This window comes from Peromyscus eremicus, chromosome 7, assembly GCF_949786415.1.
Source record: "Peromyscus eremicus chromosome 7, PerEre_H2_v1, whole genome shotgun sequence".
Classification (NCBI taxonomy): domain Eukaryota; kingdom Metazoa; phylum Chordata; class Mammalia; order Rodentia; family Cricetidae; genus Peromyscus; species Peromyscus eremicus.
This window is the reverse complement of record NC_081422.1, coordinates 36,943,121-36,969,119: the sequence shown is the minus strand read 5'-3', so window position 1 is coordinate 36,969,119 and position 25,999 is coordinate 36,943,121. Positions and strand designations below refer to the sequence as shown.

General features: G+C 48.5%; 1 protein-coding gene across 2 annotated transcripts in view; it reads left to right on the top strand.

The window, feature by feature from the left end:
• Positions 1-25,999, top strand: part of Grik4 (glutamate ionotropic receptor kainate type subunit 4) — a 317,685-nt gene that overhangs the window by 196,868 nt on the left and 94,818 nt on the right. For both annotated transcript variants that reach the window (XM_059267676.1, XM_059267677.1), the window contains 3 exons: positions 10,382-10,543; positions 18,524-18,676; positions 19,459-19,563. In XM_059267676.1, the coding sequence (XP_059123659.1) occupies positions 10,382-10,543; positions 18,524-18,676; positions 19,459-19,563 (420 nt within the window). The remainder of the gene's footprint in view (positions 1-10,381; positions 10,544-18,523; positions 18,677-19,458; positions 19,564-25,999) is intronic.

Sequence of the window (25,999 nt, the reverse complement as noted above, 5' to 3'; positions counted from 1 at the left end):
AAGGCCTATTACACAAAAAGCAATCTTCCAGCCTGCAGAGAGCACTGGCTTTGATGCAGATAAATAGACTGGCAGGTACCACAGTTAGGTGGCCTCTGGAGGGAGGGAAGGAAGGAGAGTTGAGGATGCCAAGGTGCCCCGAAGATCCTGAACTTCTGCTAGTTGTAGAGCCTTGCTCAGAAAGGCTAAGGTGGGATTTGTAAGGCAGAGGTCAGGGGCCAGGCCTCTGTCGTGTGTCAGGTCCTGAAGAGAAGTGGATAAATATGGCCATAAAGAAGAGTTTCAGGAAGTCTCAAGACCCCGACTGCCCATGTGAGATGGCAGGCGTGTGCAGATGGCTCTCAATATGTATCCACCCGAGTGGGTACATCGAGTAGATGGAGTGTAAATGCACGTGCTTTATGCTGCAACCGGGCTTGGGGGTGGTAGCTTTTTACAGACTTACGTGATGAAAAGCTCTAATAGGACAATAGAGGTACCATGATGGCACACTTGAGTGGCCCTGTTCCAAATTGCATGTGATGGAGGAGGTCAAAGTGGGGACCATCAAAAAGGTGGGCGGGAATCATTCAAAGACTTGTGTGTCTAAGTGCATCTCGTGTGCAACTGGGGCAGGTGGTAGTACTGGAAGTTCACGATCACGTTTGTGTTCCAGAAACATCCCCTGAGCAATAGCATGGCCAAGGCAGTTGGTGAATTACAAGACCAGAGGAAGGGTAGGCACAAGCTGCTGGGGACCAGAAGCGAGGTAGAGGTGGTAGGGATGGAGGGCAGAGGACAGAGTCAAGAGGTGGAGAGAAGAGAAAATGGTCTCAAGAACAAGCCAATGAATGCACACAGGCTTGCAGAGCCAGGGTGTGGCTGGCGAGAGAACGAGGGAAGCGGAGGGTGACTTCCAAACTCTAGCTTGAAAGATTGGTGGTAATGGTGACATTCACAGATAGGGCACCAAGGGAGAGGAGCCGAGTGGGGTGGGGAGGAGATAAAGAGTTCAAGTTGAGGGGTGACATGATCTCAGGATTCCTTCCATCATCCCCGCTTCGTAATAACAGGTTGGGAAATTGGAGTCTTTGGTGTTCTTGGGACTCCTGGGGTGACAGCATTTTAAGTTGTCAGTCATTAACAACCTCAGTGAGGAGGCGTGCATGACTGCATCTCCTGGTGGCCTTGCCCAGTGCCGAGTGTGCCGTGAGAATAAAAGAGGCTCTGATCTCGTATGCAGCGGGATTGCTTGCCATTTCTGCCTTTTGGGGAAAACACTTGCCTCCTGGCACTTGGCTTCTTCGTTCTCTAAGTGGGAATGTGTAGAAACCCCATCCTGTGTTAGTGTGGTGTTACACCAGAAAGTACCCTTCCAGCCGTGTAGAGCCACACCAGGAGGAGCAGGTACAGGCATACTCAAGAGTACATGGATGTTTAGTAAATCCCTTGTGTTTGAGGTGACATAAGGTGGCAGCCTCCTCTCCCAGGCAGCTCAGGGGCTGAGGCTGAATGTGGTACAGTGGGGACCAAAGGCCAAGACTTGTGGAAAAGAAGACCCTGCTGAGAAGGGGGTTGACTGGTAAGAAACGTGACGTGTTCTGGAATGAAGGACCATAAGGACAGTCACAACCCAGTCGGGTCCAGGTGGCTAAACTGAGAAGATTCCAGAAGCCGTAGCGGTGCTGAGATAATTCACTTTATAGGTTGCCTGTGGCCCTGGCAGGGAGCTGAGCCGGCTCAGCAGATAGATGGAGGCACTTGACATCAGGCTCAGCATGGGTTTGATCCCTGAAACCCACACGGTAGAAGGAATGAACTGACTCCTGCAAGTCATGCCTCTAACTTCCACACACATACTGTGACACATGTGTAACACACACACACACTCTAAATAAATTAATGTCAAAAAATTAAAGGAGCCAGGTGTGGTGGCGCACATTCCATTACTCAGGAGGCGGAAGCAGATAAATCTCTGTAAGTTCAAGGTCAGCCTGTTCCACATAGCAAGTTCTAGGTCTGCCAGAGCTACATGATAGGACCCTATCTCAATAAAAATTAAAAACAGTAAGGTTCCAGGGCCAACAGGAGCAAATGGCCACCTTTGCAGCAGGCACACTGTGCTTCATAAAGGTTCCCTGTCCACCTTGTTTTCCTTAATGCCTATTAATGACACTTGAAAGCACATGACAAATATGGTAATAATTCAGAGAGTCTGTATCCTATTTCCTGAACACACACAGTTTTCCTATACACTGCCTCCCCTGAACCTCAACAACAGCACTCTGAACTATCGTATCTGTGATTTTAGAATGAGGAAACATACCTAGTTAGAAGAAAAAAAGAGAAAAGAACAAAGAATTTTAAAAATTGGTTTCCGAAGTGTCGGGTTTCAGAGATGAAACTATAGGACCCAAGAGCAATGGAGAACGCAAGGTTACAAAGCTCTTGTCCAGCTCCATGCCTGTTCTCCTGTGCAAGCATTGTGGTTGTTCACCAAACCGAAGTGGCAGTGTTTGTTTATGAGTGTGTTTGTGTGTACATGCCTGCGTATGTGGAGGCTAGAGGTCAACTTGAACTGTTTTTTCTCAGGAGCCTTCACCTTGTCTTTGAGATGGACCATTTCAGTGGTTGGGTTTAAGCTGGTTGGCCAGTGAACCCTGCGATCTACCAGTCTTGGCTCCACCCCACACCCTCAATGCTGGGATTTTAAGTGTACATATATATGTATGTATGTATGTATGTATTTTTTAATGTGGGTTCTAGAAATTGAATTCAGGTCCTTATGCTGTGTGATAAGCACTTTACTGACTGGGACATCTCCGCAGCTCCCCGTGCCCTCCTCCCCGACCCAAAGAGGTAGTTTATATTTTCAACAGTTTCCTTGAGGTGCCAGGGGCACAGAAGAGAACACGCCAGCCCTAAGCAACAGGAGCTCATGGGCCATCAGGGCACATGGTTGCCAGGCAAATGGCTCCTGAATAGTACACCAATGAAGGCCGCTGCTAGACCTGACCAGCTCTCTGCAGGAGCTGGCCAAGTTCATGAAGCTGAGCCAACACATCCTGCTCCATACCAGTTCTCCAGTATCCATTCCCAATTCTTCCTCCACCTCCTCATATCTAATGTTGCTCTTACTCCAACGGGCTCCTCATGCTGAGCAGAGGATGAAGAACAGCCACAGCTTTCCCAAATCCCTACAATCCATTGCCATCCAGGTGCCCAATCTGGAGCCTCTACAAAGCCCCAGGTCCCTTTTTAAGAAAACTCCCTGTCAGGAAGCCTCTCCCTCCCTCAGACCATTGGGTTTGTAGTTGCCACGTGTGTGTTCTGAGATTAGCTTTGACTCAGTGTCTGTGGTCATTTTATAGTCTTGCCCCAATGAAATCCCAGTACTTCTGACTCTATGGTATGTACATCGTGTGTTCACACAGAGCACTGTTTTTGAGGTCAGCAGGACCCGAGTTTGAATTCATGACTCCCTTTTACGAGCTGTGTGGCCTTGGGAAAGCCACTTGGATGCTCAGTCTTGGAAGCCGTGAGATGTCAAGATTAACTCCCCCACCACAAGGCTTGCGCTAAGGATACATAGAGGTCCTGGGTGAAATGCACTCAGTTCTGACTGGCACACAGTTGGTGGCCAGTAGACTGTAGCAGTTAGTACTATAATCGTTGCTTTGTTAAAGTTATTTAGGGTTGAAAGAGTCCAGAACTTGAACTCCACCCTTCCTATTCGGACACAAATAGCCTCACCAAGCAATTAACACCTTATGGCAACCTGGCTAAGTGATCTCATTTGACAAGGAGCTAAGAATAGCTTCTTGCAGAGGGATGTGGAAGAGAAGCGGGTGTGGAGAAACACTCGGGTCAGATGCAGCTCAGGGTCGCCAGGAGGAGGGGAGAAGGGTGTTGCTCAGGCCCTCTTTGTTTAAAGTCGCAGCACGGAGACTGACTGCACTTGGAGACGAGAGAACTCACGTGTCTGGGGGTTCCTGTGTGCCGGGCGCTGTTGTACGAGGTGGATGACGTTTCCATCTACTATAGGTAAAGGAATCAACACTGCAAAGACAGACCGCCGTGGATCACCTGGCTAGGATCTGTGCGAATGAGCATTAAACCCCAAACCTGTCTGTTCTTTCTAACACAAGTGTTTTGTTTTCCAATGAGACTGTCACATTGCACAATGGCAGTAGGCCCTATTTGCACTGCCATCAGGAAAAAAATAGAGTTGTACAATTTAGTGGCCTTGTCTCCCGAGATCAGCTGCATGATATGCATTAAATAGGCTGCCCTCACAGGAGAGAGATGATGACGGCATATACCAGTGTGCTTGGAAAGGAAGGGACAAATTCAAGGGAGATTTAGGAGGCAGATTTGGTGGAATCATCAAGGAATTGGGCATAGAGTTTCAAAAAGAGGGAACTGAGGCTACAGTCTCTAGTTTATGTACCAGGGACTAGGATGCATATCTGGCCTAAGAATGTAGAGGAGAAGGGTGGCATGGGCTATAAAATGGTCTTGACTTGGTGTCTTGCTTTTCTCTTAAAGCCAGACACAGGCAGAATCAGTCATTAAGAGCTCTTATACTCACAACTCCATTTGAAAAACCTTGGCCTGTTCCTGGGTCGACTAATAGACTTGGCTGGTTAGCGCAGGCACGAGGTCCGCAGAGAGGACATCTTCCCCTCCCCGGCCCTGTACAGAAGCTGCCCACAAGCACAGATTTGTTCTCCACCCACTGTCCTGAGGCCCTGGCACCCAAGCTGTGGGTTTCTTGATATTTGGACCCTGAGTAGGATGAGGCATGTGGCTAGCAAATCTTTTCTCATTTGAAAAATAGCCCAGAACGGCTTCTTGCAGTGGGAGAAGGAGGCAGACAGAACAATGGTAACCTCAGTCTCCCTGCCCCTCTTTCCCTTCTCCCTTAAACATCCCCCCTTCCCTAGACCCTGTCCCCCACTCAGTGCTCTACCCATAGCCTGCCCTTGTTTCCTGGCCTAGGTCTTTTCCTACAGTCCAGGGAGCTTCGTGCAGTCAACGCATGAATGGATGACTATGTAAACCAAGACCTGGGAAATGTCACATCTTCAAGAGAAAGGGAGGGCGCTCCATTGAGCTCTACCATCTGTGGTAACCATTCCACATAGCCCTCACCCATGAGAATTCTTTCATGCCATTGAAACATTCCCTGTATTCACCTTCAGCTGTAGTTATTTGGATTTTACACACCATAACATGCACAAGCGTGTGCACACACACATGGGGCGGCATACAAACATTTTAAAGTTTATTGTGATGACAGAACCCAGTGGCAAGAAAGCAAGCAGTCAGGGGCTGGCACAACCTGGGTTCATGTTCTTGTATCTTCCGTGGGTGTAAGATTGTGCTTAGTGACAGAGATGGCTACAGTGAGGACCTTAAGGTACTGGGATGCCTTCAATCACTGGTCCTTGCACTAACATTAGCCAATCAGATTCTAGGAAGTAGGCACTCCTCTAGGTGCAGTGAGTGAGGTTCGCAGTGAGAGTTGTTTATCTTTCTCTATGGGGGACATACAGCCCTTTGGAGAGAGTCTACATTGTACAGAGGGCTGTCACACAGCCATGCCCATGAGGAGGCATGGAAGATTGCGTCTCGGACTCTGTTTCCTGATGTGGTCTTACCACTCGCCATTTGCCCTTACTGGGAGACTGAAATGCCCCAGTTCTGTCTGGATCCCCCATGAAAACCTACCCACTCCTGAGGACCTCCCCTAGCCCTGTCTGTCACTTTATGAAAGTGTCCGTCAGTCAGGCTGGATGGAGGACAGTGGGACAGGAAGGCTACGGAAACTCGAATGGTCCACATTTGCATTCACAGTTAAAGCTGGAGATGGGAAACAAACGTCAGATGAGCCTGCCTCCTTCCCAAGCCTGAATTTTGTTAATTTCATGGAATATCTGTCTTGGCACAGCATCTCCTCCACCTGATTTGGGGTTTATAATGTTTCTCTGAATGTATTTAAGGTAGCAGTACCCAAATTGTGTTCTGCAGAACGCTGCCGTGAGACACAGATTTGAAGGGGGAAATACATTTTCTGTAGTCAATGTGTTTGAAAAATTTGAGATTAAACAAAATTAAGCCAGCCGCTTCACTGCAGGACTGCTTTCAACCTTCAGCACGCAAGGGTGTGCTGTGAATCTTAAAGAGGCAGATAGAATAAGTGGCCGTTTCTAACGTTATCTGAACATGGAACCTTGTTTTAGTGAAATTTCTGTCCACTTCTCTTGGGAAGCTAATGTCTACAGGAACAGACTTTGAGAAATACTGCCTTCGAAGGTTTTCATTGTATGCAAATGGGTCGCTGTTGGAGGTTTCCTGGACCCTCAGGAAGTTTGCTTCAGAAACAGCAGGAGATTCTAAGTTCGTTCTCTCTCTCTCTCTCTCTCTCTCTCTCTCTCTCTCTCTCTCTCTCTCTCTCTATCTCTCTCTATCTCTCTCTCTCTCTCTCTCTCCCTCTCTCCCCTAACAGTCCAGATAGTGGCAGAGTCAAATCCTGCCTTGTCCCGGGAATTGCAGTAAAGGGACCCGCCATCTCTTTCTTGTCCTTCTGCAAGCTCTCCAATGAGTCGTCCTAAATAGCACGAATCACCAAGGAGGCCCGTGAAATCGTTTTATCTTAAGAGGCCTTTGAAACTAGGAAATAGAATAGAGTCAGGTAGGGATTGAAAGGCGGCAAGCCAGACGGGCTGACTTCTGGGGAGACTGCCTCTGAGTGTCTGCAATTAACCCATTCATTCTGACTCCACCAAGAGCATGCTGAAGGAGGTACTTCCTCCCTCAGGCTTCCAAGTGGAACTAAGGAAGGAGAGGGCCAGATGCTACTCAAATCTCACAGGAGTATTTCAGTAACTGTTATCCACTGAGTACTTCTCCCTTGCCAGACGATGATGATGAGCCTGCCTTATATCTGGATTGTTTCTTCTTTTCTTCACTTGTTTATTTACTAGTGTGTGGGGAATGGGTGGGTGGGTGAGTGTACATCATGCCATGTGTATGCCACAGTGTTCCTATAGAGGAATCAGAGAACAACCTGGCTTGAGTTGGTTCTCGCCTGCTATATGTGGGTCCAGGGGAATCAAACTCTGATCCTCAGCCTTTGTGGATCAGAGTTTTACCCACTGGTAGGCCATTTCTCAGGAACCTTGATTGTTTCTTGGAACAACATAGGAGGTTTCTTTTTTTTTTTTTTTTTTTTTTTTTTAAGATTTATTTATTTATTAGGTATACAGCATGTGTCCCTGCAGGCCAGAAGAGGGCACCAGATCTCATTACAGATGGTTGTGAGCCACCATGTGGTTGCTGGGAATTGAACTCAGGACCTCTGGAAGAACAGTCAGTGCTCTTAACCTCTGAGCCATCTCTCCAGCCCCCAGGAGGTTTCTTTTTTATTATTAATTTTTTTTATTGAAAATAGATTCTTTTCTCATATAATACACCCTGACCACAGTTTCTCCTCCCTCCACTCCTTCCAGTTCCCCACCTCCCCTCTCCCCTTAATCCACACTCCCTCTCTGTTACCTCTTCAGAAAGGGGCAGGCCTCCAAAAGATTTACAGCCAAACAGGACAAAGCAACATACAACAAGACAAGACAAAAGCCCTAATATTGAGGCTGGACAAAGCAACCCAATAGGAGGAAAAGAGTCTCAAGAGCAGACAAAGAGTCAGAGACCCACCTGCCACTGCTGTTAGGAGTCCCACAATACCACAAAGCTAGCAGCCATAACACATGCACAGAGGACCTGGTGTGGACCCGTGCAGGCCCTGGGTTTGCTGCTTCAGTCTCTGGGCACTTATGTGCCATGCTTAGCTGATTCTGTGGGCCGTGTTCTCGTAGGAGGTTTCTCATAGTATCCCTCCTACTTTACAAAGAGTGGCTGCAAAGGCCAGAAAAGTGAAAGTCCTTGCTCAAGGTCATACACCCAGGATGGGGAGGAAGCTGGATTTGACCTGGAAGCTGTTATCTATTCTGTACTCTCTAGTGCCATTATGGATATGGACATCCAAGATATCAGGGCTTCTGTGAAATGGGCCTTCATTTGTCAGGCTGTAGGTATGGATAGGCACAGAGGTGGGGTGGTTTGTCTGCCCATATTGATAAGGAGGCCAGAATAAGCGGATATCCCTAACCTTCACCATCCATGGCCAGCAAAGCCCCTTGGCTTCCAAACAACAGCTTGGCTCTGTGCCTTAGTCACCTCGTCCCTGCCAAATACATCTTTTCTCATTAGCCATCTGCCCCCTCGTGCCTGCTGCTAGCCCACAGTGGCTGGGCAGCTGCCCTGTTAGAGAGACAGGACATAATACCAGCTTATGAATCAGTACATTCTCTGGCACGTCTGTGATCCCCTAATGGGAGGGTGGCAGAGTCCAAAACACACTTCATCCTCATCCAAATCTGCTCTGCTGGGGTTGGTGGCTCCAAAGGAGTCTTTGTAACTCCAGTATGCAAATGAAAGCTGACAAGGCTGGGATCTGGGTACATAAGCTCAGGCCTGCAGCCTAAGGTCCTGGCAGTGGCTGGAGGTGGGGGTAAGAGACAAGTGGGAGTACCATGGGCTAGGAGAGCAATGTCATCAGCAAAGGAGACCACCAAAAGGAAAGCAGTGTGTCCACCTGGCCAGGAAGCAAGCCCAAGGCACCCTCCATCTGTCAATCATGCGGAGTAACTGATGGGTCATTTCTAGTGGCTGTAAATACTGTGTGCCCATGGGCCAGGGAGCGTGTGTGAGGCACTCAGAATGAGCATGCAATGGATATAGCTTCAGTCTGAGAGGATGGCCTGCTCCGCATCTGAAGGCACTTTTGCAGGAACAGACCAGTGAGCTGAAGAAGCTGCATACTTTCCCATGGTTTCCTTGTATGGGGCCAAAGTTGGTCCAGGGCAGAGACTGGGTGATGGGGCAAAGACCATGTGTTTTAGTTACCTAGCACATTTTAGGGATAAAATACCAGGCCAAATCAAATTAAAGGAGAAAGAGTTCATTTTGGCTCATAGTTGAAGATTACAATCTATCATAACCGGGAAGTAGGTCATAGAGGGAGGAGCTTAAGAAGGCTGCTCACATTGTATCCATAATCAAGAAGCTGAGTGCAATGAATGCTTGTGCAGGGCCATCTTCCACCTCTTTGTGCAGTCCAGTGCCACCTACTTTTGGTGTGTGTCTTCCTACATGAATTAACCTGCTCAAGATAGCCTTCCCAGGTGTGGCCAGAGGACAATATAACTGAAGTAATTCCCCACAGATGCGCCCAGAGACTTAGCTCTTGGGTAATTCAAGATCCTGTCAAAATGGCATCCATCATTGACCATCAGAGCATGGATGACTGGATGAACACCCTTGAACTTCTAGATGTCACTGCCCCAGATTCCCCAGTTCTCTGATGGCAGAAGCCCCTGCTCCCACACCCATAACTGTCTGAAATGATAATGAATTCAGCTCCTGTAAGGCCCTTGAGTACAAGGACATCCCCCTATGCAAGTCCTCTCTGGCTAGATCAGCGTCTAGCGCGTAAGAAATGCTTGCATATGTATGAAACGACTGAAAACCATACTGACAAATGAAGATACAGCCTTGCCTGCATACCTTCAGGTTGACATTTCTAGAAAGCAAATGACTTTCACATTCCGCTAACACTCCTCCCCCATCCCCTTACAGGACTAGTCTGGGATCCTCCCTCTTATTCAGACCTGTGGGCTCTGACCCCAGCAGACCCCTCCATCTTCCCCAGGCTTCATGTATCCTAAATGTTAATTCAGTGCTTCTGGAACTTTGGTGTACAGGAGACTTAGGGACCTAGTGATTATTCCACTTTGGATACAGCTCCAGGCATACAGACACAGGCAGTATGGTGATGGTGGTCCGTTTTGAGAAAGACCTCTGGGGTGGTTTTGATGGTAGAACCATACTTCAAGGAGGAGCTCATGCCTTTATCAAAGTACCAATGGCCACATCCTTTCTCCCCTCAGAACCTTTGTATGATGACTTCTGGAGGGAATAACCTTTGTCGACCCACATTCTCTGTGCAGAAATTGCCTTCAGGCCTGGCTCCAGATATGATCTGCAGAGGACGTGACCTTCCTTCCACCAGCCCCACATATTCTGTGCGTCTCTCTTCACTTGGCATGTCTTGTATTTACCTTGCTTAGGGGCTAATCCACTGAACTCTCTTTTTCTCTCCAAACCTCAGCACTGCAGATCCTAGAAGAACCACTCTTAGTTATTCTGTATACTGAGCACTCAGTGGAGCACCTCATGTGTCTAAAGCTGGCTCATAGCCCTACGTGTGCTCCATTGTGTTCGTTCCTCTCCGCCTCCATCCTAACTGTACTCTGTCTTTCTAATTGTCCCATCTTCCCAGGAGTTCTCCCTCCAGAGAATGGACAGCCTTGTGGACGACAGAGTCAACATCTTAGGATTTTCCATTTTCAACCAATCCCATGCTTTCTTCCAAGAGTTCTCCCAGAGCCTCAACCAATCCTGGCAGGAGAACTGTGACCATGTGCCCTTCACTGGCCCTGCGGTAAGTGTCCTCTAGATGCTCTTGGGCCCTAACACTCTCTGTGGTCTCCCACATATTCCATACAATGAGGCAGGGCCAAAGTCATTGGCCTCCAAGATACACCATGGCAGGGGAGGGTGAGCCACTCTACATCTGGAAGAATGGCTTCTGGAGGTCCAATAATGCTGCTGAAAGCCGAGAGGAGGCCTGCAGAGGTTAGAGAAGGCCTTCTTGAAGGTGGGAGGCAAACACAGTCAGGAGCTGAATCACAATGGTTTGGTCAGTAAAGGACCACACAGCAAGCAGTGATTTCAGATGAATGTTTTGCCTGGGACTTCATGGTCATCATCGTTGGTGTAAGCGTATGCTGATATTTGTCCAATGATATAGTGGACTAAAGCACATACTCCCTGGAGTATCCCTGTTATTAATTGGTGTGAGACTTGCCATCCGTGCTTTATGTACAAGACCTGGAGGAGGAGATGGGTCTGGTTCCCCTGAGTAGAGTAGGAGCATGTTCTGTCTCATTCTTAAGACCACGTGGAAGCCACCTACAGCAGGTATTCCCATGAGTCACCTTCCTAGCCAGCTTCAGGGTCTTAGGCTCCCCGGGATCTGGGGAGCAGACAGTGTTCTGCTGGCATGCAAACAAGCTGAACCCCAGACTCAGGTCAGTCTCCGTGTGACGTCACAGGTCCTGCTCCTCCTTAAATCTACTTTCCCCGTCTCTGGCCCCTTTGGCCTTCTTGCCAGCGTGAAGGGCATCTGTTTTTACTCAGGTTTACTTCTGCCTAGGCACTGTAACACATCCCATAATATTACCTGCCTTGGACTTTTTCCTTCCTCATGCATGCTACTAACAGTTCAAAGATGGCCACCCCTTCTGACAATGAGAAAACAAGCCCAGAAGAGCTGGCTGACAGGTGGGGGTCTCCGGGGGCCTCTTTTTAGCACAGTCAGGGCTAGAGCCTACATCGGCTTCTCCCTGTAGGGAACTTTGCCGCCATCCTCTCTGCAATGGTCTCTGAGAAGAAAGGAAGGTGTCACAAACATTGTCACCTCCAGAGCCTGGAGGGGAAGCTGGCAGCAGGGACTAGAGCACATACCTCTAAGCCTTCTCACTTCTGCAGCATACCTTTTCAAGGGCCGCCTCTTCCCGCCTCTCTGGAGGCCCAGGAATTCTCACCACAGACAGCCCAGCTTTTCATGGCAGTGAGCCAGAAGGTGAGGGAGTAGGTTCCAGGAAGCCACAGCATGAGCTGTGCTGAGTTACAGAAAGGCTGCCTGGGCCCCTGCCTCTGCGGGATGTCTTTTCTCTTCCTCTTCTCTCCCAGACTTTGTCTTCTCCTCCATTCTCTCTCTAACCTCCCCCTTCCCTTCCCTCCATTTAACTGCCTTTCTATTTCCCTCTCTTTCCTATACAGCATCTCTCCACTCTCGACTCCCCTCTCTTTTCCTCTTTAGACTTGTATGAGAGGCTGCCCGGTTTCCCCGCCTTCTCATAATCCCAGGTGGGGCTCCTCAAATGCGGAGTCTGGATTGTGGGGTTTCAAAGGAAGGACTGGGCTAAAGATATCCAGGAGAAAGCTTGGTGCACCTTCCCTGGCCAAGAAGCTTCCAGGTGGCCAGTGGTATGCCGCAGATGCGCTTCCTGCCTGAGACAAAGCCAGCGTAGAGGGACTGTTGGGAAGGGACACACACACCCACTAGTTTCATATGCCATTCCCATTAATCATGCCGCAAAGAACAAAAATCGTGGGAAATCATTAAAATTACAGATGGCTAGATTAAGTAATTAGAATTTAGGCTAAAGCAGATGTTTGTAATTAAGTGTTTATTTTGTTGAATAAAATCCAGATTGTAAGAACTAGTCCATGGGATCTTAATGGTCCCTGCCCTCATATTATTTTGGGGAGCAGAGTTGAAGCTTACAGAGGTTCATCTGCAAATGGGCCTCTAGGAGGATTCTGCGAATCCACTACTTCCTGCTGTGGGGATGGTGTGGGTTACAGGTGTGTGTCTAGAAGATATTCTTGTTTTCATTTCAGGGAGGGAAGGGAACCTAGCCACAGCTCCCTGAGTCAGAATTGATTCATCTTAATTTCTACAGAGTCTTTCATTCCCCGAAACAATTTGCAAAACCAGCTCAAAAGAAAATAACAATGAAGACCCAAATGAAAATATGAAAACAAGAGAATAGAGGATTCCTTGCCAAACAGCTTGTTGGTGCCAAGAAAGAAGAGGGGATTTCAAATGAGGACTGAGCCAGTGAGGGGATTTACAATTTAGACGAGACAGGGATGGCAGAAACAGAGACAAAACCAAGAGGCGGACATGCACCCACACAGATGGGCAGCGGAGGCCTCAGAAAGATGGAGGAGTCAATCACGGGAGAAATGAGAAATGGAGAGGAAGGAGAAGGGGCAGAAGAAACGTCTTCCTTCCCTTCCCAATGGACTCAGAAGTAGAGACGGGGACAAAGCCTTTCATGACACAAGCCACTTTTCACTGACTATGGCCCAAATGCTTTCCAGCATGGAATTAGTCGGTAATAGCAGAGGGAGAAGGCAATTAGGCCAATGAAGAGATGGTTTGGCATGGACAGCTGAACCACGAGGGCACTGACGGACTGGCAGGGATGGCAGAGTCTTACTCCCTGGCAGCTGGGATTTGCAAAAGAGAATTGAAAAGGAAAGAGATGGGCAAGTGGGGCAGACTAGCAAGAGGAATGAGGGGTAGGAAGTAAATTCTCAGGAGGGAGCAAGATGAGATGAGTGTCCTAGGTAGATGGCCAGGAGCCTATAGAAGCACATAGGCTTCTATATGACAGACGAAGGGCCCCAAGGAGACTGTCCTGGGGGTGGAATATGTTCCAGTATACAGGGTATTAACTTGAATTAGTCCAGGCTCAACAGAGAAGACCTAGGAAGTACAGTATCCTTGGGGACACTTTACCCATGTCACTCTCTGAAGGCCATATGTAGATAGAGATGAGATAGGAACCTTGGTAATTTCCCACCCACTTGGTCCCTATCCCAATGTCCCCAGCTTGAATTGTAATGACAAGAATTATCTGAGGGATCACGAAGGCCCTGGAGTCAGAGATGACAAAGGACATTGGGAACAGGCACACTGACCTCCTAGCATTTGGATAATGTACTAATAAGAGTCAGCTGGGGCTAGGGAGATGGGTGTGTGGGCATGCAAGCATATGAACCCAAGTTTCAATCCTCAGCACCCACATAAAAGCTGGCTTGGAACTGCTCACTAGTGACCCCAGTACTATGAGGAGTAGAGGCAAGAGGAACCCCAGAGCTTGCTGGACATCTAGTCTAGCTAATTGATGAGTCTCAGGCTCAGGGAGAGACCCCTGTCTCAAAAAACAAGGAAAGAAGAGAGAAATAGAGGAAGGCACACTTGTGAACATGGGTGCGCATGCACTCACACATTTGTGCATATATATGTATACACATACATATGAACACATACACATGTATACAGAACACACACATGGTGGGCGGGCAGCAGGCAGACATACAGACAGGCAGACAAAGACAGAAATCATCAGCCAAGGAAGCCTCATCTCAGCCAGAGTGGGACTAGCAGCAGCCCTGTGCTAGGAGGGAGCAATAGTGTGACCAGCTTCCTCTGAAATCATGTGTGGTCCCTCAGGAACCAATGTCCAGCCTCCAGAGGAGGAAGGGGGCCTCAAGAGGGCATGGGTTGCAGGCCTGTCTTGGGACCTTGAGCAGCACTGCCTTGAGAGATGGGGGAATCCCTGGGTCCCCTATACTGATTAGGATGCTCTTAGTTGCTAGTAGCAGGAACCCAATTAAAATGCAATGAGGTGTCTCACAGCATAGCAAGACTTGAGGGAAAGGTAACTGGAGCCCCAGACCTGCTCATTCTCTATTCAGTCATCTTTGGTGTCAACTCTGTACTTAACCCAGAGCTAAGCTGACTACAGTGGGTCCAGGCATTGTGTCCAGAAACAGTCTTATCTAGAAAGAGAAGAAAGACGGTATCTTCTAGGAGAGAGAATACACTCCCGAGAATCACAGCCCTCTGCTCAGGTTCATGGGTCAGATATAGTCTACTTTGTGCTACACATTAGCAGAGGATGAATGACTCAGTTGGCCCAGACATAGCTGGACCAGAAGTTGATGACAATATGAGGGGACAGAGAACACAAACAAAATGGGAGGAAGCAGGAGAATACGGTCTAGGCAGGCAACACTGGCTAATGGTTCACATCTTAATTGGCACAAGGACAGCCAACCAACAAGGCCAGGAGGTGAACTGGGTATGGCGGTGTGTGTGTGTGTGTGTGTGTGTGCGCGCGCTGCAGACCCTGGGTATCAGATTCATAACAGTAACCAAATTACAGTTATGAAGTAGCAATGAAATAATTTTATGACCTAGAAGCCAAAAGCAAAAAGCTCACAGCACTGGTCTACACTCAGGTAGATGCTAGTCAGAGCTGGAAAGGACATCTACAGCATCCATCATTTTTACACATTCTTTCAGCAAGGAAATGTGAGCAGCCTTTAATGAGGGGGCCACATGTGCTCTGTGGGGAATGAGGTACAAGGGACAGGACAGTTGTAAGCTTGAGGAGGAGCAGCAGATGCTAAGCAGGTGAGCCTCGACTCCCTGGAAGGAGCCGGGTGACTAGGACAAGGGCAGTGGGTGGAGGAGAGCAGGGGCAGTGGCAGGGCAGAGGGGCCTCGGAGCAGTGAGGATGCTCAGCCAGTTCAGCAGCGCTGCAGAGTTTTCCGCTCTTGGATGGAACCTGGGGGCTGGGATTTGGGTACCCTTACCTGCTCAGACTTCAGGTTACAGATGGCCCCAAGGCCACGGCCCAGAGACGAAGTCAGATGGAACTGGGAAGGCAGGAGACTTGATGGAGGCAGCAGGGACTCTGTGGCTTTTCTGCGTGTGTCTGCATAGACTGGGGAGGATGTTAACATACGCAGATGGGACCTGATAAATGGCAGGGTCTGAATAAGATTAGAAAGAAGCAGCAAGGAAAGGAAGGAAGGGAGGGAGGGAGGAACGAAGGAGATGGGGGAAGGAGGAGGGGATACAATGGCTAGGTGGCTTTGCAAGGCAGGTCACTTTTGGCTGTGGGCTGCTCTTCCCTGCGGTTGTGCTTGGAAAGATTATCAGAAGTCAGCACACTCAGTGCCTACTAGAGACCACAGCCCTTTATGTAATCATGCATCTGTCCAGTCTGCTTTTTGGCTTTTGTAGCATCCTACTTCTCCTGTTCCCCATCACCTTCTCCTGAGCACCGCTAACTCCCTGGATATGAGATTATACAGACGCCCCTGTAATGCTCACCCCTGTACCTGATGACATTTACAGGCTCGTGAGGCTGGGATGCTGCCTCTTTTATAGATAAGAGCGATCCCTGCTTGGCATTCAGCAAGGTGTCCAGGGTCACTCAGCATCTAAAGGAAGACCTAGAGTCGAACTGTGCTCCCCAGTCCTTCCCTCTACACCTTGCTCTCTTGTGCTCTGTGTCCTCTGACTGGAGGGCTGTGTCCTCCCTCCCTCCCTCCAACCTTGGAGGGGCCAGTGTCCTAGAGCCCGGCCAGACAGAAGGTAGGAGCAAGTACTCTGTCACACAGGACATGCTCTCCAGATCCTCCCAAAGGTGTGTTCTGATGAGCAAGCTGGATGGGAAGAGAAAGAACTGATTGCCAGGGGTAGACATCATGCTACCAGTGGAGGAACTGCCCCCTGGCACCTCAGTGTCTTCCTCCACGGAATTCTGCCTGCCTTTCTTGCCCCACCCTCAACCTATACACCGAGTCATTAGTCACATCATCCCTTCCAGGAGTGCTCCTCAATTCCACCACCTAGCATGTGCTCCTGTGTTTTCATCCTCTGAACTGTCCCCCAACTCCCTCTAAACAGTGCTGACCACAGAGGCATCTGTATGGAGCAGGACTTTTTTCCTTGTGCAGGCTCTGTATGTTTACAGCTCCTCCTGGATGGTACATTCCCCCGGCACAAGAGTCAGCTGTGTTTCTACTGTCTCCAGCCACCCAGTCCTCTGGGCCTTCCCCACTACAAAACCTGCTAACATTGACTTCACTCATCAGGCAGATGTCAGTCAAGACTTAATTCAAATCAAGATATATCTTGAGGGCTGGAGAGCTGGCCTAGAGGTTAAGAGCACTGGTTACTCTTTCCAGAGGTCTGAGATTTGCGTCCCAGCACCCACATGGCAGCTCATAACTATCTGTAATTCCTGTTCCAGGGGATCTGGAAACTTCTTCTGGCCTTCTTGGGTGCTGCACACATAGGGTACACAGATATACATGCAGTCAAAATACCCATCCACATAAAATAAAGTTTTAAAAAAGTTTAAGAAGAAGTATGTCTTTGGGGCCAACCAAGAAGGCCTTATGCTAGGTGCCAGCGGCACATGGACACAGATGCCTCTTGCCTAATGGAAGCTGCTTAACAGGAAAGATAAAAACATGAGCGTAGCTCATGACCTCCTCCTGGTGTTTCCAGAGTGGTGAGGGTCAGAGCCTGGGCTCCGGCAGCTCTAATGAACTAGGTCCCACCACCCATCCTCAACGGACCAATTAAGCAGACAAGAAAAAGTGAAGAGAAGAGGAAGATGTACTCGATGTGACCACACTGGCAAGAGGAACAAAGAAAGCCAGCAGCCCCCCTGCGAGTCCATGGGGGTCCTGACATGAGGTTTAGGTTTCAGTAGACACAGGCATGTATAACTAAGCAGTCCTGATCACGGTGTGGTCCACCCATCTTCATTGTCCGGGCTCCAGTCCCTCCTGCATGGTGGTAGTCTGACAAGTTGTCAAACTGTGTGAAATCTCCTCCTAGGAGACACGTTCCTCCACTGGCTGGCACCAGGCTTCAGTCGTCTCTCCTGCTTCTAGCGTGAGCGTGAGATTCTTGGGAAAATTCCAATTTCTTAGAGGCCCTGGTTTGAATAATCTGGTAGCCAAAGAGAGAGACACAAAGGTCTCCTTAGAGTCTCTCTATTCTTGGTGGGGCAGGTTGAGGCCCACCAGGGCATGGCACCTGCCTGTGTGCAGAGTCACTGTCTCTCCGTGGCCTCCAGGCACGCTCCTCATTTTCCACCACTGAGCCTTTGCTCCGGAGCTCCCATCCTCTGAACTTCCTACCTCTTCCCCACCTCCATGTCCGATACCATATCTACTCAGATCCTTCTGCTCTCAGTTCCAATGTGTTGTCTTCCATGAAATACTTTCTTGGGTGCCCCACTAGACGGTTCTCTATGTAGACCCCCACAGACCATTGTGGTTTTAGATCTGCCCCGACTCCTGTTACCCTGATTGGTGTCCTGCTATCTTTATACCCACCTGTCATCTGTCATAGCAATGGAATTTTACTAAATTTTAGACTTTAAGCTTACCATGCATTTCACACATATTATTCCACGTGGAACGGTACAGCTAGATTGCAGTCCTAGGTACATATAGGAAGGAACAGTTTCATGGGTGACTTCAGGGAGGAAGTGACCTATGCCTGAGCCTGGTAGTGTGGCCAAGTTCCTTCTGGTCTCCTGAGATTAGCAGCTTTGCCTCCTGTCCTGTGGATTTACTCCTGGGAGTGATGGAAGAGGCTATTTCAGAGAGAGAGAGAGAGAGAGAGAGAGAGAGAGAGAGAGAGAGAGAGAGAGAGAGAGAGAGAGAAGAGAGAGAGAGAGAGAGAGAGAGACAGACAGACAGACAGACAGACAGACAGAATTTGAAGTCCAAAGGTGTATCTTGCTGCTTTAACCCAGAGCAGCCTTTGTCAGAAGGATGCAGGTTGCAAAGCTCTTGAAAGCAGACTTGGTCCCGGATGTGGGTGGGACCAGAGGAAGGCGCGGGCAGAAGCCAGTGAATGTGCCCCCTTATTTGCCTTTGGGTACTCTCCCTCTTGGTCCTCTTTTTTCTCCTCCTTCTCTTCCTTTCTGTACCCCCTACCACTTGCCCTCTCTGCTTCCCCCAGCTGTCCTCAGCCCTGCTGTTTGACGCCGTCTATGCTGTGGTGACAGCAGTACAGGAACTGAACCGGAGCCAGGAGATTGGTGTGAAGCCCCTGTCCTGCGGCTCGGCCCAGATCTGGCAGCATGGCACCAGCCTCATGAACTACCTGCGCATGGTGAGGGGCGCCTGAAGGCCTGCTTGTGCCCAGCCTCGGGGATGGGGTGCTGGGGACCAGGCTTTCCTGATGGGTTACAGCCCTGGCTAAAACATCACCTGAATGGAGCGGGTCCTGGGTCCAGTTTGTTCCCCAGTTCTTAACACACTTGGCAAGAATCCATGGCCAGCTTATTCCCAAGGCAACAGTCCTTGGATCTTGAGCTAGAAAGGGGTTTCAGAACCCCTTTCCAGGCTTGCAATCTGGCCCCTGCCCAGGGGTAGCTAGCCCTTGCACAACTCAGCACAGCTGGGAGATGACCATGCTGCTGGAAACTACCGTCCCTCAGGGGACTCAGTCTGCAGACTTCTAGCTTGATGCTTGTTTTCCCCAGAGTTCTCTCTCCAGCCATGTTTTTCTCCCATGAAAAAGACATTTCTCATTAGAGAGAGAAGGTGGGGGGGGGTTCTTAAACGTTTGGAAGGAGTTGGGAGTATCCTGACTTCCTGCAGACCCAGGGTCAGCAGATTCCCCAAAAGGAAAAATGCTGGTAACAGTCCCCCGCATGACTGGAGGCAGGGAGAGCTGAATCTGGGCTCCAGTCATCGTGGTGGCCCCTTTTGGCTTACACGTTTTGGGGTTACTGGATGTGGGCCCCCTCTTCCTCCACTCAGATTCTGCGGTTTCAGGATGGATGGAACGGGGTTTCCAAACACTGTGAAGTAGCGTGTAAGAGGGATGCTTGCTTGGGGCCAGATAGGGTGGGGCCTATTTGGTGCTGTAACTCACTCTCTCTTGGACAGGTAGAATTGGAAGGTCTCACCGGCCACATTGAATTCAACAGCAAAGGCCAGAGGTCCAACTATGCCTTGAAAATCTTACAGTTCACCAGGAATGGTTTTCGGCAGGTAAGCCTCCCTATGCTGCCAAGGTGACAGATGCCTTCTCTTTGTCCTTTTCCGTGTCCCTAGTTCCAGTGGCCTCCAGCTGTCAAGTGTCCTGTCTCCACCCCCACCCCACCCCCAGAGAGCAGGCTCCCAAATTTCACTTACCTCATCCTATCTGGTCCCTGATCAGCCCATGAGGAGACAAAGGGGTGTTGCTTAGAAAGGAATGCTCAGCTTCTCTTTGCTATTGGGTTATTCTTTTTCTGGGAGCAATGAAAAGCGTTAGGGATTTCCCCCAACCCTTGAACTCTGCTGGCGTCCAGGGGCACCACCGATGGGGCAAAGGGTGGATCCCATGTGGGCAAGGACAGCTGTTCGCATTGGGATGGACTGCCCCTTCTGTCCTGCTCTTCTCCAGTCCAGCCCTCCCCCGCCCTCCTGTCTGCTGCTGTTCCCATCACCTTAGGGATGCTCTGCCCTTCAGAGCACTTTGGTCCTCTGTGTGCTTCTTCCTTCTCCATTAAGCCCTCTTGTTCCCTTTTCTCTGATCCTCGCTCAGAGGAAACATACTCTGACAACCACTTCAAGCATCTCTCTCAAAGTCTCTATCCTTGCCATCCCCTAATAATCAACTCCCTTTATTTAGAGGCCTCTCTGACTCAGGAAAGGCTGGAAAGACCAAATCAGTTGCTAATTAGAGCAGGTAGTTGGCATATTAAAGATCTCCTAACTGTCGTAGTGGTTGGGTGAGGGAATGTCCCTCTGTACAGCTTCAATAGCCACCCTTCCAGCAAATTAGAAAGAACCATTATCTTCACCTTCACCACCGTCATGGTGGTGGCTCTTTTATGTTAAACGCTTACCATAAGCTTTATGCCAGGGTGAGTGTAGCACGTGTTTGCTGATATAAGCCTACAAAGTAGATGATTTCATTTATTTTCTGCCCTAAAAGCATAGGTACTCTGCATGACGTGTATGTGTTCATGTATATGCGCATATGTGTGCTCATCTGTATACACATGTATGTGCAGAAGTTGGTTTTGAGTATCTACCTCTAAAGTCCCCTGGTGCTGGGATTGTAGCCACACACCACTGTGCCCGACTCTTTATGTGAATACTGGGCATCTGAACTCAGGTTCTCAAGGCTGTAGGGAAATCATTTTACTCACTTATCCTCTTTCTAGCTCACAAATAGGTACTTTTTTTTTAATCAATGTCCTCACTTGTGAGTTTTATGACTGATTTGTCCTTGAACAACTAAGTCATGGCAGAACTGGTTTGGGATCTATATACGCCCTGCCTAAAGTCCAGTCCTTAACTATTATGATAAATTATGTATAAAACTCACCTTGGTAATTATTAAAAGTTCTGTTTTAGATTTTTATCCCATGGGAGTCTGGGAAAGAAGGCCCAGGACAGGACCTAGGAACAGACCTAGTCAACAGGTATCCTAGGTGATCCTCATGGAATCCACAACATAGAAGCCTGTCACATCTGTCTTTTGCCACACTATCCCTGCATCCAAGAGGGGACCCTTGACCTTTACATGTGTCCCAGGGAATTAGCTCTTTCTAGATGATCAGTGACTTTTTGGAGGGTCATTCTTAGAGGAGAACAGAGAAGGAAGGAAGGAGTCCCAGGAACAAGGAGGTGGCCTGCGGCTGAATGTCAGCGGCACCTCCAGCTCTGGATGGGAGCTGCATAGGACGGTGGCACTTCCCACATCTTCTCAGATAGGCACATGGTCAGGTGGGTAGTTGGAACCATGGGTGGCTCCTTCATTTATCTATGGAGTCTTTCACTGAGGATCTGCTATGTGTCAGACATCACACTGGACCCAGGAAAGCAGACATAGCCCTTACACTGAGAGAGCTCACAGTCTGGCGAGAGTAAGTGATATAGAAAAAAAAAATAGGAAGAGAATGAGAGCTGCAATTTAGGACTATTAAACTCAAATCATGCCCTGTGGCTCATCATCCCCGAATGAGTAGGCTGCCAGCCTCTAGGAAAATTGTCAGGGAGACTTTTCCCTGAGCCCCAATCTTCTCGGGGGATCTGAAGTAAAGAGCATTCATTCACTCAAGTTGATACCTGTTGAGCATCTCCTACTGCGGTCTCCCTTCTAGGTATAGGTTTAAGATGAGGAAGATCTGCTTTTGTGCAACATATGCTCTAGCAGGGGACAGATGACAGGCAAAAAAAATACATATGTGACATTATGCCAGCCTGCTAAGTTCCCTGAAGAAAAATACAACTGGGTAAGGAATATGAGTGGGATGAACACAGCGTTGGAGGAATGGTTAGAACATACTGCTCAGGCAACCCCAGACCTACTCCAGAGAGCCCCAGCCCAGCCTTTGCCAACCTCCACCTGGACGTCAGTCCTTCCCTATAATGATCCAAGAAAGCCCACTTCCTGTGCCTCCTTCGTGGCACTTCCTATCCCCCGGTCCACCCTCCAGTTGACAGACAGCTGCTGGGGCTCATTCCCTCTCTCTGTCTTCATTCTCCTCCTATCTTAGCTGCCACTCAAGCTGGCTTTGGGGAGGAGCTGGGGGGGGGGAGGGTGAATACAGTCAAACCACACTGTATGAATTTCTCAAAGAACAAATAAAATGTATCTTTAAAAACGGACGGAAATCGATATTAAAACTATATGAAGGGAGGGAGGGAGGCAGAGGTCAGTGGTAGAATAGCCTTTTTTGCTTGATTCCCAAGATCACAGACCAACATGACAGAGATGCATGAACTGGGCCCTAAACAAGCATCCTGTTCAAATTGACACTACACACAGATCAAAGCAATGCACACTTACTAACTTCATTGGTGAAAGCCCCTTCAAGATGGCTTTCGGAAATGCATTGAAAAAGCAAAGGAACTTGAAATAGTGTATCTTTTTAGAGATTGTAAAAGCAAAAATGGTAAGTAGAGGAAGTTCACATGGGGCTCAGAGATGGAGATGACATTCATTATACAATAAAAAATAAGGAAGATGATTTTAATAAAGATTTTCTTTGTTTGTTTGTTTGTGTGGCTCTAGGGATCAAACTCAGAGCCTCACATATACTAGATACTAGGCAAGCAATCTACCACTAAGCTATAACCCCGACCTATGAAGGCTTTTTTTTTTTCTGTTAAAATGTTTTTCAGTAATGAACTTTTACAGTGCGTAGTTTATAACATGGGAAGGAATTAACATCATTAGCCCCTCCCCCAAGGTACCATTTCCAGCCCAGGAGTCTGCCCTAGGGCTTTCTTCACAGTGGTGGCTACCTCTGCGTCAACAGCGCCCACTAGCGGTGAACAGCAGGTTCTCAAACACAGGTGCATCCCCAGACTCCCCAGCTTTGTGTTTTCATTAGTGTGCCCTAGGAATCCGTTAGGTTAACTAGCAGCTACATGGGTGGTTAGAATGGTGGGCTCACCACAGGCTATCCATAGAAGCGTGTTCCACGAACAGAGCTGTTTTGTTTATTTGAACTCTCTGTACCCTACCCCATTGTTTTGAGTTAACATTGAATGGAATCTGCCACACAAGTGACCATTAAGTGACCTTCGGCTACCCTAAGGGACACTTAGTCCTGACTGGACTTAGAAAGTGGATGGTGAGAATCTTCCTTGAGACCTCGGCTTTTCAACAAGTCTGGCGACCGTCCAGCTGCTGTCTGGTTTAGGTGCTGTGAGTACCAACTGGAAGCTAAGTGTGATGTGTCACATGCACAGATGCAGCTTCCTAGCGCCAGTCCCCAGGTCCCATCCCAATCACCACCCAGTCTTTGCCTCTTGACAGGTGTCCTTCCCTGCTTATTGTAGGATGAAGAAATGGTTTAAGGAGGGACAACTAATTAGGTGTCTCTCCCGGGGTGGGAGGAATGTCAGGACCTCTGCTGTGATATTCTCGCAGTTCCATCCAAGGTGATGTCAGTGCAGGAAGGGAACTGACAAGGAGCAGAAGAAAGGTCCATGGGAATCTTCTGTGTAGCCGACTCCACATGGTGCTTTGCTCAGGTCGCTCCTCCTCTTGAGGAGCAGGTAGACTAGCTCATCAATAAGAAACTGCAAACTCAGTGGGAAAAAAAAAAAGCACTTGCTCTGCAAGCATGAGGACCCAAGGCCCTGAGTTCAAGTCCATAATACCCACATAAAAGGCCGGGTATGTCTATGCAAGACTCTAATCCCAGCACTGGGGGACGGAGACAAGTAAATCACTTGAGCTCCCTGACTGGTCAGCCTGGCCGTAATGTGAAAGGGACTTCAGATTCTGCGAGAGGTCATATCTCAAGGTAGTAAAGCAGAGATCTACAGAGAAAGTCCCTGATGTATGTATCAATATGTGCATGGGGGTACACACAGCTGTGCTCACATGCATGCAATACACACACACACACACACACACACACACACACACACACACACACACACACACTGTCCAAATCTTACTGTCTCCAAGAACTTGGGAAGACTGGATTTCATACTCTAGTTTGTCTAACTCGAAAACCCATGTTCTGGACTGCTCTCGCAGTTTTCCCTTCCTGCTCTGGGGCCCCTGACATTCTCCAATCGGAGCCCCTACTTCTGGTCTCTTGCTCTGCCACCAGCTGCCACCATTCAGAATGGCGCTTGGTTCTAACACCCCGCTGGGATGGGCTTTCTCTATGACAACTTCTCATTTGGATTTGGTTCTGTTCTTTTCTCCCCTGTCTGGGTGAACTACTATTAAGAGCTGGTTTTGATTATTTAGAAAGCATCACGCAGGGACCCAGTGGGCTATAATTGGTAAAATGTCTGAACGAAACACCATATTTCCTGCCGGTAGCTGATTAAAGGATTTTTACCATTTTAAAAATAGTCTTTCAGAATTCAGAGTTAGTTGTTTTTACCATTTTAAAAAAATGACTATTTTGATTCTACATGGGGAGTGTTTGCCATCTTGGGAACCTCCACTACAGTACGCTTGGAAGAATGTGTTTCCTATGTTGTCCTATAGGGGACATTCTGAACCATCTCTCCGTTATAGGCATAGGAGTCAATAGCACTGGCTGAGTCCATTCCTCCTCGTCTCAAACCACAGTGTTCTTTCTCCTCGTCGTCCCCCGAACCCCACAGATGTCCTGGGGAGGGTTACAATAGCTTTGTCTCCCTTACTGTCTGGGAGAACCCCCCTTGAAAGAAGCTAGAAGGAGAGGAAGGATGCCTTTAGAAGGCTGTAATTTCCTTCATTTAACTTAGTCGAAAGATCAGAGACTGTGAGCATCCCCTGAGCGATGTTGTTAGCGTTATAATAAGATGAGCACACCTTTCATCTGAGGATCGGAAATGGCTTAACAGGGTCTAATTAAGCCTTCGGGGTTTGACATCCCTAACTAAAGATGCAGACCTGCCTTTCCCCCACTGGTTCACTGTGTATCCCGAGCCGAGTGGGCTCCGTTTTCTTTCCGGGTGCAGGCATGATGGTAACCCCTCATATTTGGTCTCACAAGATCCAAAGATGATTGAAAATAGCTCTGCCTGGCACCATGTTTGACTGGATATACTTATGTGCAAAGCTGGCTCTCCTGACATCATAATAATAGCTAACATTTATTGTCGCCTACATGATGTACTGTGCTGGGTGGTGTACGTATATATTTAAATTTTTACATCCTTTTATCAGCCTGGCATGGAAGCTGTTCTCTCATCTTGTAGGTAGAAAGACTAAAGTGGAGAGATAAAGAAATGTATCCCTCTTCGCCTAGGTGGGAAGTGGCAAGCTCAAGAACCCAGTCTGGGTCCAGCTTCCTCAGAACCCAGGGCCTTTCCATTATGCAGTGTTTACCCAGAACATGGAGGCAGAGAACACCCTTCACCTTCTCGGTCAGTCTTCTAATCCAATGCAAGAGCAGTTTGCACTGGACACAAAGGAGACGCCTGCAGCCTTTCTGTGAGCCCATCCCGGGCTGGAGAATTAGCCAGAGATACATTTCAGATTCCTCCAGGTCTGGGTCAACCTCTGCCTCCTAACTCTGCCCTATGGAACATTCCAGAATAGTCTGCTTTCTCTTTCTTGCCAGCTCTTCAGATATGTAAAAGCAGACTGCTTTTACTTCACTCATTCATTTCTCCATTCCTGAATTAGCCTAAAATTTTCTTAAGATCTACTCTTTGTCAGAGGCCGGGAATGCAGGATAAAAGAGCCATACTCCATTTAAGAGCTGGCGATCTTAGGGGGTGAAATTGCAGCCCGCAATTGCCTTAGAGTACTCTGATTATACACCACTTATTTTATCCTTCACTGAGCAGTGGGCTGTACCTGTTCCCAACAGAATATGGCTTACCACTCTCTCACCAAGAAGGCATTGGTGGCTGTCAGCTCTCTACAATGCACGAGACTACAGACAGAATGCAGAGACCATGGGAGACTGTCACCTTAGACTGAATCCTCAGCTCTCCTTTACCACATTAGCCTGCTTACTGGAGT